Below are 13,311 nucleotides of genomic sequence, written 5' to 3' on the forward strand. Positions count from 1 at the left end.
GGGCAGAGAAGGAAAACGTAACCATTCTCACCAGATTCATTCAAGGGGAGAAGAATGTGAGAGCGGACCTGTTGAGCAGGGAAGGACAACTTCTATCAACAGAATGGACTCTTCATTTAGAAGTATGCCAGAGTCTGTGGAAATTATGGGGTCGCCCAGTGGTGGACTTGTTTGCGACAGCAATGACAAAGAGATTGACGACTTATTGCTCTCCAGTCCCAGACCGTCAAGCAGTCGCAGTAGACGCTTTTCTTCTAGATTGGACGGGGCTAGACGTCTACGCCTTTCCCCCGTTCAAGATATTAGGGAAGGTTTTGAAGAAATTCAGGGAGAGTCAGGGGACAAGAATGACTCTCATAGCTCCATACTGGCCGGCCCGAGATTGGTTCACAGAGGTACTGGAATGGACAATAGATGTACCAAGGACACTTCCAGCAAGAGTAGATCTACTCAAACAGCCTCACTTCAACAGGTACCACAAGAACACCCTCGCTCTGGGTCTGACTGCGTTCAGACTATCGAAAGACTTGTCAGAGCGAGGGGGTTTTCTAGAGAGGCGGCCAGAGCGGTGGCCGGAGCTAGAAGAGCCTCTACTATTAAGGTGTACCAGGCGAAGTGGGAAATCTTTCGCAAGTGGTGCAAGAGTCGGAAAATTTCTTCATCCAGTACCTCTGTGACCCAAATTGCCGACTTCCTTTTATACTTAAAGAAGGAAATAAAATTGTCAACTCAGACGATTAAAGGGTATCGGAGTATGTTGGCTTCAGTATTTAGACATAGAGGTCTAGATATTACAAATAATCTAGATCTGAGAGACCTCATGAGGTCCTTTGCAACAAGGAAGGAGCCCCAATACAGAGCGCCTTCCTGGAATCTCGATGTGGTCCTGAAATTTTTAGGAACTAGTAAGTTCGAACCGATGGATCAAGCTTCGTTGAGAGATATCTCAAAAAAGACCATCTTTTTGGTGGCCTTGGCCACAGCTAAAAGGGTGAGTGAGCTGCAAGCAATTAGCAAACATATTGGTTGGAAACATGACAAAGCGGTTTGCTCATTTCAGGAGGGGTTCTTGGCCAAGAACGAGAATCCAGCTCATCCATGGCCAAGGTCGTTTAAAGTTATGGGTCTTTCAGATCTAGTAGGACAGGAACAAGAGAGAGTTCTTTGTCCAGTAAGGGCATTGCGCTATTATTTGGAGAAAACCAGTAAGATTAGAGGAACTTCAGAATCACTGTGGTGCTCTGTGAAGGATCCTAGCAGAGCAATGACCAAAAATGCTATTGCCTTTTTCCTTAGGGAACTAATTAAAGAATCTCATATGTTATGCCAAGAAGAAAATTTCGGCATCCTTAAGGTTAAGGCGCACGAAGTGAGAGCAGTAGCTACTTCGTTGGCTTTTAAAAAGAATATGGCCCTCAAAGATATCATTGAAACGACGTTTTGGAGGACTAATTCAGTGTTTGCAAGTCATTACCTTAGAAACGTCAAAACAACGTTTGACAATTGTCAAACGTTGGGTCCATATGTATCCTCAGGAGCAGTATTGGGCAAAGGATTTTCCACCCCATAACTTACTAACATGCTAGGTATTTTAATGAAGTGGTGTTGTTTTTACGGTTGTCTGAGAGGGTGATTTCCTCTTCAGTCTGTGAAGTGTAGTGTGTTAGGTTAGTTTTGTGTGTGGTTCAGGTGGTCTAACTTATCCTAGCATGAATGCCCGTGGTAAGAGAGGGCTAGGGTTTCCTGTCAACAAATTGGTCCGGTCCAGTTGTCAGACCCTTGTATTTAGCTTCATCAACTAATAGGTCACGTCCTAGTTGGAAGCTACTAAGGTTTAGCAGGCTAAGAGGCAGGAATGCTGAAGTCAGCTACCTTAGCAGGTAAGGAATCTAAGAGTATTTTAAATTTTAATTTTTTTTAAAAACTCTTACAATGTTGCTGTCTTTGACCCACCTCCAAATGTGTCAATCAGCTATATATATACCTGCCAGGTAAGTGTCATACATGAAAATGATGTTATTATGATATAACAAAGTTTCATGTATACTTACCTGGCAGGTATATATATAGCTATATTCTCTGTTCGCACTGGCAGAATTTTCAAAACTCGCGGCAACCGCTAGATCACTGGTAGTTCAGGTGATCGCCACCCCGCTCCCGTGGCGCTGGTGCTCGGAATCATTCCCATTTTCGTCAGATTTTTCTCTGAACCCTGTCTCCTGAGGGGAGGTGGGTGGGAATTTAATTATATATACCTGCCAGGTAAGTATACATGAAACTTTGTTATATCATAATAACATCATATTTCCTGTTACATTTGAGGACAGCTAGGAACCTGTCAACCTCGACTATAAGAGGATGTAAAGCAATGTTGGGATCAGTCTTTAAACACAGGATTGGATGTATTGATGAATAAAGATCTTTCTGATCTCATTAAATCCTCTAATACAGAAAAGCCTAAAGGTTCGAAGATCTTATCTTGGAACCTAGATGTAGTCCTTAAATGGCTGTTGGAACTTCCTTTTGAGCCATTGTGCAGTGCATCACTGAGAATTTGACGAGAAAGACCCTATTCCTGGTAGCCTTGTCTACAGCGAAAAGGGTGACGAAACTAAGCTCCATGGACAAGATAGTGGGATTTGCTCAAGATGCTGTATGCACATTAACCTTGGGGTTTTTAGTGAAAAACGAAACTCCTTCCAAGCCATGGCCTTGTTCTTTCATTATTAAAAATTTGACGGACTTAGTTTTAGGGCTGTTGCCTTGTATAATAAGGCGCCCTATGAGGTAATGTTAGACTTGCGATAATCTTACGCTAAGTCGGTTGGTATTGCACTTCCATATTCAATGGAGTGTCTTGGGGTTTGTAGATCACTTACGAAGTCGGTATTATCTTCTTTGGTGATGACGACGATGTGTTAAACTCATGATGATTCGGCAATGATTTGAGGTTCTAGTCGAAAAACACGAAGTATAAAAAATATATATATTCTTCTGAGTTTACATGGTGAAGATCAGGTATGATTGTACAAGTCTTCTAATGACGATAGCTTGATCGCTTCTGCCAATGATGATGGCTAGTTCTATTCTCTCTACATGATAAAGCTTAGGTAAAGAGATACAGGTCTTCTAATGACGATAGCTAACTCTATTCTGCCCTACTACCATCTCGGTTACCAGTCATAAAGGAACAGACAGTAGCTCGAACATATGAACATACATACAATGAGACACACTACAGATCACGTAGGCCATTTGAATTATAGGTCACGGTAGTTGTCTCAAGCAGGGAGCTTGGACTAATGTTTCAAAACAAATGAATGATTACAGGTGACGGCATGTCAACTTAGCCTACATATACTTTATTGTATACGTCATCTTTAGCGTCTCTAGTCTGATCACATTCCTGCAAGCAATCTGGTTGACCTCTTTAGTTTTAGTCTTTTATATATATGGACTAACATTCCATATTTTTATTATGTAATCATTACATTAGTAGGACCAGAAGAAGAAGAGAGGTTATTGTGTCTGGTCAGAGCTCTAAAATGTTATCTACAAAGGACAAAAAATTAGGGACTCGTCTGATCATTTATGGTGTTCTGTAAAGAATCCTTCTTGCCTGGTGTCTAAAAATGCCCTGGCGTTTCTCTTATGTAATGTTATTGTAGAGGCTCATTCCGAAGTGAAAGCAACAGATTTTAATTCACTAAAAGTGAAGGTTCACAAGGTGGGAGTAGTGGCTACATCACTTTTTTTTAAACATAACCTCTCTTTGGATTCAATTATACAAGCAACATATTGGAAATGCAAATCATTGCTTGCCTCTCATTACCAGCAAGAAATCAAAACAGTATATGAAAATTGCAGTGTTGGGTAAGGGTGTGTAGGAAGACATTCCTTCCTATTCTAGTCTCTTCACCTTGAGTTTTAAGGGGAGTCTGGAGGTACTATTGGTGTACTAGGAGTACCCTTCAGTTAATTTTATAGTTGGTTATGAATTTTATAAAAATTTTGGAGGTGATATGTTTTACTTTGGTAAATTTTATATTGTATGGTACTGCCCCCTGGGCATCCTTCGGTTGACCATGGACTATTCCTTAGTTGCAAGGATCCCACTAAGTAAGAGGACGACTCCTGGCTATACCGCCATGTCTCTACAAGTTAAGATGAGCGTCTTCCAGAGGCAGTAATCATCTATTCAGCTCTCTTAACAGGTAAGAAACCAACAAGCATTCTCATGGATGCTAGCACTAAGTACATATTTTATCTTCATTAATTTTAAGAAATATGTGCATATCGATGGATCCCACCTCCTACAATGTGGGATTCAGCTATGTAACTACTTGCTAAGTTGCATACATAAAAATGACATTTTTATAATAAAGTAAGATTTTATGTATACTTACCAAGTAGTTACATGATCAAAGCCCTCCCTCCTCCCCTCACATGAATAGTAGGGCATAAGCAACTGAATTTTGTGCTGTGTTGGTTCCTCTCTCCCCTTGATAGTGGGCGGGGGTATCACCTGACCAAAACAAACTAGCACCACTGCGAATTTCAAAAATTCTAGCAGCCAACGGATTTAGAAACCATAGCTATGTAATTACTTTGTAAGTATACATAAAATCTTATATTATTATAAAAATTCTGATAAAGTTGTGTGTCATGGGTATCATTAGATAAGTGTTTTGTAAACTAAAAGATATGTGATTCTTACATACTCATCTTTTTTAATAGTGTAAATTTTGTTCCCTTGTTTATTTTCAGATCACATGAAAAATGAGTGCTCCAAGCCTTCCGCTTTCAACGATCTTGAAAAGCAAACATGAAGAAGCAGATGGTGATGAGCCTAAGAAGAAAACACGAGAGGAATGGAAAAAGGCTAAAGAGTTAGAGGAAGCTCGAAAAGCTGGTACAGTCCCTGCTGCTGTTGATGAGGAAGGTAAAGATATCAATCCTCATATTCCTCAGTATATTTCCACAGCGCCTTGGTATTTTGGTTCAAGTGGTCCAACATTAAAACATCAGCGACCACAGCCAGAAAAGCAAAGTTCTTTCAACCATCTCAATGAGCATTATGTGCGAGGGTTAGCTGGCACTACAGCAACTCGTTATCGTAAAGGTGCTTGTGAAAATTGTGGTGCATTGGGTCATAAAAAGAAAGACTGCTTTGAAAGACCACGTAAAGTTGGAGCCAAGTATGATGCTAAACAAATTGCCCCTGATGATATCTTGTTACCAGAACTGAAACTTGATTTTGATGGAAAAAGGGATCGTTGGAATGGCTTTGATCCAACACAGTATGCAGCTGTAGTTGAAGAGCACCAAAAGGTTGAAGAATATAAACGACAAATAAAAGCAAAGAAGTTGAAGGAAGGTGAAGAAATGAGTGGCGAAGAGCCTGATGATGATGATGAGGATGAAGACAAGTATGCTGAAAGTGTTGATATGCCAGGGACTAAAGTGGACAGCAAGCAAAGAATTACTGTACGTAACTTGAGAATTCGGGAAGATACTGCCAAGTACCTCAGGAATTTAGACCCTAATTCTGCATACTATGACCCTAAGACACGTTCAATGAGGGACAATCCTTATAAAGACACAGGTAGGCGAGATGAAGAAGTGGACTTTGCTGGTGAAAACTTTGTAAGGTTTACTGGAGACACAGTCACTCAGGCTAAAGCACAGTTATTTGCATGGGATGCTTATGAAAAAGGTGTTGATGTAAGTTTACAGGCTGAACCAACAAAACTGGAGTTATTGCAGAAACAGTTTATAAACAAAAAAGATGAATTTAAGAAAAAAGTATCAGATGATCTTCTAGAAAAATATGGAGGGAAAGAACACCTTGATGTCCCTCCTACTGAAATGCTTTTATCACAGACAGAAACATATGTTGAATATTCACGGCACGGTAAAATCATCAGGGGAGCTGAAAAGCAGGCTGTGCGGTCTAAATACGAAGAGGATGTCTATCCAGGGAACCACACTAGTGTTTGGGGAAGCTATTGGCATGATGGAAAGTGGGGTTTCCAGTGTTGTCATTCCTTTGTTAAGAATTCTTATTGCACTGGTGAAGCAGGTAAAGCTTCTCAGGCAGAGCAACTGTTACCCAAACCTTCCAATCAAGATCCAAATGATTCTGAAGAAAAGCTTCCTAAAACACTACTGGAGATGCATAAAGAGAAGACCAAGACTAAGAAGAAGAAAAGGAAAGCAAAGAAGAAGAAGACAAGTAGCAGCAGCAGTAGTAGTAGTAGTAGCAGTAGCAGCAGTAGTAGTGATTCTTCAACTGAAAACGAAGATGAAGAGGAAAAGGAAAAGAAGCGGAAAAAGAAGCTACGAGAGGCACTAATCCGTGCCAAGTTGGAAGAGGATGCTGCGGCAGAGATGTTGAAAATGGATGAAAGAGAGAGAAGTTATAATTCTATTTATAATTACAAAGCTCCCACTGAAGAAGAAATTGAAGCTTTCCAGATGAGGAGACAGAGGGAAGATGATCCCATGGCTGCATTCCTGGGGAAGTAAGTATTTTCTCAGGAGTTTGTATATCACTGTTGTATTTTATTTTGACTGTTGAGGTTCTATTTGAAACAGTTAGTTTATGGACAACGGAGGTAGGCTAATTTAAGAAGCATAGCTTTACTTTCCCACTGAAGCACTTAACGACCTAAAAATTAATTTTCAAGATGAAATATTTCAACATGTACAAAACCAAGATACATTATTCATGTTTTGACATGTTACTTTACTTCAGGTTCTGAGAGTTATATAGAAATGTATTATGCCATTTGTAATTTTAACTTATTTGTTGCTACATAGAGGTTGCAAAGCATTGTTGCTTCCCATCTTTGAACTTAACAAAAACAGGAAATTGTAGTAATTTTTCCATTTGCTGGAAACTGCAAGATCTGAGGTTATAGTTTGGTAAATATGTATATAATTTAAATCATTATGTTCACTCCTGACCTTTTAAATTTCTACAGGTAATTCTCAGGTAAATTATGCATTCATAGCCCAAATTAGGCAACATAGTTAGCTCCACAGAATGAACTTGTTGCTTTGCAAACCTCTTTTGTGATGATCATGTACAGTGTAATTACAGTAGATTAGTCCTGTCCTGTATTTTATTCATTACCTTGTTACTTAATGTATGTCCTTAAGGTCTGTGTTATCATACAAACAACAGACTTCTTACTTTACTTATGCCCAAGCACATAAGAAATTGGGAAATAGGTCCGAGTGAGTCCTGCTTTATCATGGGTAGTCCCCTATGATGTCTGTTACACCAACCTTGGTTTAAAGTTTAACCACAAACATACTACTGAGAACTTTTCAGTCTCAACTTTTATCCTTACTGATTCATAATGTATTTCCTATTGCCAGTCTGGGAATGTTCATTAAAGTCAGTCCTTACGTATATATTTATGGTTTTTCACATCTGTAAAACAATTTTTACATTAAAAAAATTATTTTCCAGACTTGAAAGGTCAGTAAAATGTGAAATAAAAATTTTGAAAACACCAGTCTGTATCAAGTGACAACTATTTTATTTCTTATTTTATCATATCTGTATGCATCATTGTATGGTTAGTATGTATTTGGACAAATGCATTCATGACTTGCATTCTAAACATATTCTAAACATACATTTAGTGAGGAACTTTTTGTGTAGAAGTAACAGTGGCTTATCAGCTGATAGCCTTCACATCCTGTTGATGGGAAGTTTTTGTATGCTTTATTACATCATATGTTGCTTTTGTTCTCAAATGAGTTAAATTTGTTATTGTTTCTTGTATTGATATGTAGTACTGTATCTCTACAGGTTTTTGTACACCAGATATGTAATTTCTTACTTCACTCAGTTGTCCTTGAAGGTTGTTCACAATCATAGATTTCTTTGTTTGCTTTTACCTAAGTAGGTATGCATAAATTGTTTTTGCAACAGCTACATTGTACTGTATATTTTATTTGAGTGTTAGTAGGAGTTTTCATGTGGCTAAACTATCTGGATGCAAAGCTTCAACGAAGGAACAAAAGGACAGAATGATACTGTCTCCAGGTCATCCCAGGGAAAGGCTTACAACCTGTGAAATGTACTATGTGTTTTTCATGGCATACTGTAGATAGTACAAAAGGTTCTTTGTAGCCTATGTCATCCATCTTCCTTTATAGCAGTCCAGCTTCAGCTTAACCTTCCTCCAATTTTGACCTCCTTTTCAAGAAAAATGACTCAGTGGTCTATTTTAAAATAATTCATGATACGTCAGCCTCCCTGCCTTGTGGAAGGTTATTCATTGCTAAGGGACTTCCCTCACAAGAAAAAACAGTTATGGATGTGGCCTCACTCTTAAGCTATCATGGTTTAGTTTACCACTGAACGAGTTCCACCTTAAGTGGGGCTGGATTACCCATGGGAAGTACAAATCTCTGTAGATTTTTGCCTAGGCTGCTTGTTAGTTTGGATGAGGGAGAGTAGTAACTGCTTTGATCCTAGTGGGGCAATATTATGAAATTTCTTAGTAATGAAGGAAGCTATAAAGGAGTGCCAATAGGAGACTTTAAGAGCTGCTACATCCCATTGACAATGTTAACTGCATAATCAGAGGAAGAGGTTGTTGATATTCAAATGATGGGAGCATGAAATTCAGAGGAACTGAAAAGCAGCATAAGCAAAGCATATGAACAGTACACAAACAAAGAAAATAGTGAGGAAATGACCATGTGTGTATTGTGGGGGAGTTTTTGGCATGAACTCAACAGCATATATCAAGCATAACACAGTATCACAAGAAATGCTCAGGGTTACAAAATTAAACAGGAATAGCCAATAGAGATGCAGTGTAAGGGCAGGCCTTAATATAGGTAGAGCATTTGTTGGATACTATGTGTGTGTAGCAGGTGTAGAGAGGATAGTAAAAAAAAAAAAAAAAAAAAAAAAAAAAAAAAAAAGTAGCAATAATATGGATATAATGAAAAGTGATTGTTATCCTTCATGTAAATAAGGGAAAAATTTTATGATGTATTCTAAACTACCGTACTGTCACTGGAGATTTTGAAAGGGTATAAGTCCAAAGGATAAGATTCATAGCTGGAGTGCATCACCATGATTTTGTTACCAAAGAGGAAGCTGCTGAGAGATGTAGTGACCAGATGCTGAGGAAAAAGACATAGCTCAAGAGCTCAAGGACAGAGTTGATTTAGATGTGATGAGGAGGGAGAAAAGTAGTATGTATTCGTGGGGAATGGGTACCAGACCCCCCCCAGCAAATAGCTAGAACCCACGAATAGTTGGAACCCCTTTAAAAATGCTTAAAACAGCCTATTTTGTTAGTTACAACTCAAGAAAAACCCACTAGAAATTTTTATACCTGTTTTTTTTAATAGTTTTTTCACAAAAAGTGCATTTTATAATGAAATTGATAAAAAACCAGAAATTTGTGGATATTTTTCCTATAAAAATACTGCAAATACGTGAATTTCCTGCAAATAATGGGTAGATATGGTCCATAGAGAAATCCATGAATGTGAGTCCGCAAATCCAGAGAATGCAAATATGGGGGGCCCGCTGTAGTAGGATGAAGACCATCTAGAAGCCCATGTATCATTGAGGAAGGGCGTAGATGAATACCCAGATCTGATGGGAATTCATTCATAGGATAAAAGACAAGGAAGGGAACTGATTTCATGTATAACCTCAATAAAGAAAAAGTGTGAGGTAAAAATATTAAAGGTAATGGTTTATATTCAGTATTTCTTACTCAAGTTATGTAATTCACATCATCAGCATTTGTAAGCATGATAAGCTGTACCCAGTCATAAATATTAATTATCATTTATGTATACTATTACTCTATTAATTTCATTTGTATGTGTTATATTTAAGACCATCATTAAGAAATTTGCCAGTCACTAAATAACTAGAAGATTTCCATTGCTTCTTAAGCTGTATCAAATATTCTGGTGGCAGAATTACAGTCAAAGATACATGAAGCACTGAGACTGTACAGTAAGGGTGTAGACAGGGAATGGAAAGAATCCCCCAGATTATACAGATGAACCTTGGAATAAGTGAGCCAGACATTGTGGTTGAAAATGTCAAGGTAATTCTTAGCTATTCTATTCGAGTTTAAGGGATTTCAGTAACTTGTAGAGACAAATCTTCCCTGTGGTTCTTACTTTGAATATAGTTGCCCTGGTTCTAGTTACACAGAGAAAGTAGACAATTAATGTCAGTTTCAATTGGTACAATCTGTATATTTGTGCACAGTTTGTATGAGAATCCAAACATATGCAGAATTTTTACTAAAACTGATGAAGAACACTATTTGAAATTCCTTAAAAATCTGCACCAGCAGTATGGGAAGCTTATAAGAGGTTTCCAGCTTTTCTCTTCTCACTGTATTTCTTCATATCATATTTCCTTTGGAATTTGACTGGCTTCTAATCCTTCCTGTGGAGTCTTTTGATACTTTGTGCATATTAAAAATCTGAAATTCCCTATTCGGGACTTCCACATTCTGACAGAAACAGGTCTAGTTATAGAAAATGAGGATGCTGATAAATGACCCTAAATTGTAATTACTATGACTAAATCAAATATACCTATTCTGTCAATGTTGTATTACTGACTTTCATCACATTAGGTGAATGGCAGCTGTTTCGGAATAATTAATTTGACTGTAACCAATGAAGGCAGAGTAAACTGGTTGTTGGACTGTGGAGATCCCTATCAGAAAGAATGCCATATTGAATTAATATGTTGTCTTAGATTTGTCAAGCTTGTTTGACCAGTGAAGTTATGATGAATAAATCACATGACCAGTTCCCAATTGCAGAGTTTGCAGAACACTTAAAATCAAGGATAATGTTTTGGTAATTTTCATATTTTGGAAACAAATCCTTAACTGAAATTTTATTAGGATCAACATTTTCAGTTTATCCAATAATTATAATGATTTGTGGAGTTGCATTGTATTATTAAATAAGATTGATGTATTCCTCAAGAACAAATCCTTTGGACCAGCCCTGTGAGAATTAAGAATGTTAATTTGGTGGTCTGGCTAAACTTATGAACGATAGTAACTTGTGATGCCAGTGTATCTCTATTAAAGCCTGTAGCACATAAGATTTATAAACCTTGTTTCCTTTATTATGTGCCTGCCGTTGAACCAAACTCTTCGACATAGAACTAAAATGCCTGTTGCCCTACCAGTTCAATTAAATATACCTTCATCCAAACCAAGAGTTGAGGAGGGAATCGAATGAAGTATAGAGTTTAGGCCAAAGGCCAAGCACTGGGACCTGTGAGGTCATTCAGTGCTGGAAAGGAAATTGAGAGCAGGTAGGTTTGAAATGTGTAAAAGGAGGTCTCTCGTGCCATTACACAATGAAATAATTGTTAGGAGACCTTGGATAGCAAGATGGAAGAAAGATATGAATGGAGGTACAGTGAAAGGAATGAAAGGGGTTGCAGCTAGGGCTGAAGGTACACTGCAAAGAACCTTAAGTAACGCCTAAAGTGCACCCCAAGAACTTGAGGAGGGACTAAGAACCAAAATAGTAGAAAACATCTTTTCACCATCTAAGAAAAATTCAGTATTCTGGTCCACTTTATTTATTAAGCAGCCTTTGTGCAACAGCAGTAAATTTATTAGCAGGACCATCATATCCCTTCCAATTTTCATCAGTTGAGGAGTCCCCTGCCAGAAGGGTGTAACCCAGAAATACGAGTTTTGAGTGAATGCAGTTTAAAGTTATGTAGTGATAACTTGCATGTAATTGTACAAAAATGTGTCCCCTGTTAGAAGGGCATAACCCAGAAATACAAGTTTTGAGTAAATGCATGCAGATTGGTTGCAGTGCAGGTGTGTACCGAGCTGGCTCTCCCATTGGCTCAGTCCTATGCCCTTCTGGGTCCCCACAAAAGATCTAACCCTATAGTTTGAAGCAGGTTGTACATGATTTCAATCCTTCGTAGCACTGACACAGAGCCACATTGTGCCTGGAAACTTCCACCATGTAGTTATTAGTGGCCTCTGGTGCCCATATCCAGCACTAACTAAAAATTACCAAATTTTCGGTTATGCCCCTTCTGATGTGGCTTCTCAATTTTTGCAACATTTTGGATGCTGTAGATTAATTATCCTTTATTTTTTTCAGTATGTAATCAGTGCTATGTTTCTTTTAAGTATGTAATCAGTGGTATGTTGAATGTACCTATCAATGTTAAGCACAGGTGAAATAAAATATTTATAAATGTGGAAGATATAACTTATATGAAACATTATATTCATGTAAATATGAAATATATAAGCTTTCTAAACTTATTTTGCTATTTTATTATAAGTGGGTTAACAGGTCAACATAAGTTTTACAACTTACTTAATTCCCCTTTATTGAGTATTAGTTTATGAGTTTTGTGGAAAATTTATAAATTCCAATGTATTTTGAGTGTAATAGCATGTGTAGTCTTATTCCTGTTACTTATGTGTATCCTTAGATTATAACAACAAATTTTACTTTTGGAGAACATAAATGAAATAAGCATTTCTCTTAATTAAAATTATTATTGTTTTACTTCATGCCGTTCATTTGAGAAGTCTTGATATGTAATTTATTCTGTATTAACTTGAATAATAAACAAAAATATATTTGTTCCAATGATAATGTAGGTGTGTAACTTGCAGAGTGAGCTGGATGGGTCATTGAATCCTGGTAGAGGAGGTTGAGAAGGGTTATACCCCAAATTTGCTCCTCACTTTTTCTTTGGCAGTCATCCCAAAATGATGCATCTGCTCTTTCTTTTCTGTGTGCACATTGTATTTGGAATGTGGACAAGTTTTTTTGCTGTTTTGCATGCCCCAGGCATTGGTTCCATTTTTCTTTTGAGATTAAAATGATTATTTGCTGGTGCAGGGGCTTTTGGCGACCATGTGGTTACTTTGTCTCCCTTGTCGGCTGACCCATATCAGTTTTGTTCTTTCTATAAGGTGAGGGTTCGTATTCAATCCCAGACCTGTGATAAAGTGTCACCTAGTCCTCTCCTCAAGTAGAAGTATGGTAAGAGAAGAAAGAAAGACAAGAAGCATTTGTTGGTTTTTACAGGGAATAACACTCACCCAGTGATGTTAACAAATTTCAGCACCCTTTTGCTCTTCATTGCTATTGCACTTCCTCCTACTCCTGGATCTTCTACTCCTCGCAGGGTTTGCTCCCTAAAGTTCCACAAACCTGTCTATCCCTTGTCTGAGGATGAGGAAGCCCTTTGCATATATTACTTATAAAATTTGCCCACCCTCAGTATTCCAA

General features: G+C 37.9%; 1 protein-coding gene across 1 annotated transcript; it reads left to right on the forward strand.

The window, feature by feature from the left end:
* The first annotated feature begins 4,744 nt into the window (after positions 1 to 4,744).
* Positions 4,745 to 11,138, forward strand: LOC135220582 (pre-mRNA-splicing factor SLU7-like). Its single transcript, XM_064257828.1, has one exon. It carries the CDS (start codon positions 4,780 to 4,782, stop codon positions 6,526 to 6,528), a length of 1,749 nt encoding a protein of 582 aa, XP_064113898.1. The 5' UTR covers positions 4,745 to 4,779; the 3' UTR covers positions 6,529 to 11,138.
* Positions 11,139 to 13,311: the final 2,173 nt, after the last annotated feature.

Source organism: Macrobrachium nipponense, chromosome 2 (assembly GCF_015104395.2).
Source record: "Macrobrachium nipponense isolate FS-2020 chromosome 2, ASM1510439v2, whole genome shotgun sequence".
Lineage (NCBI taxonomy): Eukaryota > Metazoa > Arthropoda > Malacostraca > Decapoda > Palaemonidae > Macrobrachium > Macrobrachium nipponense.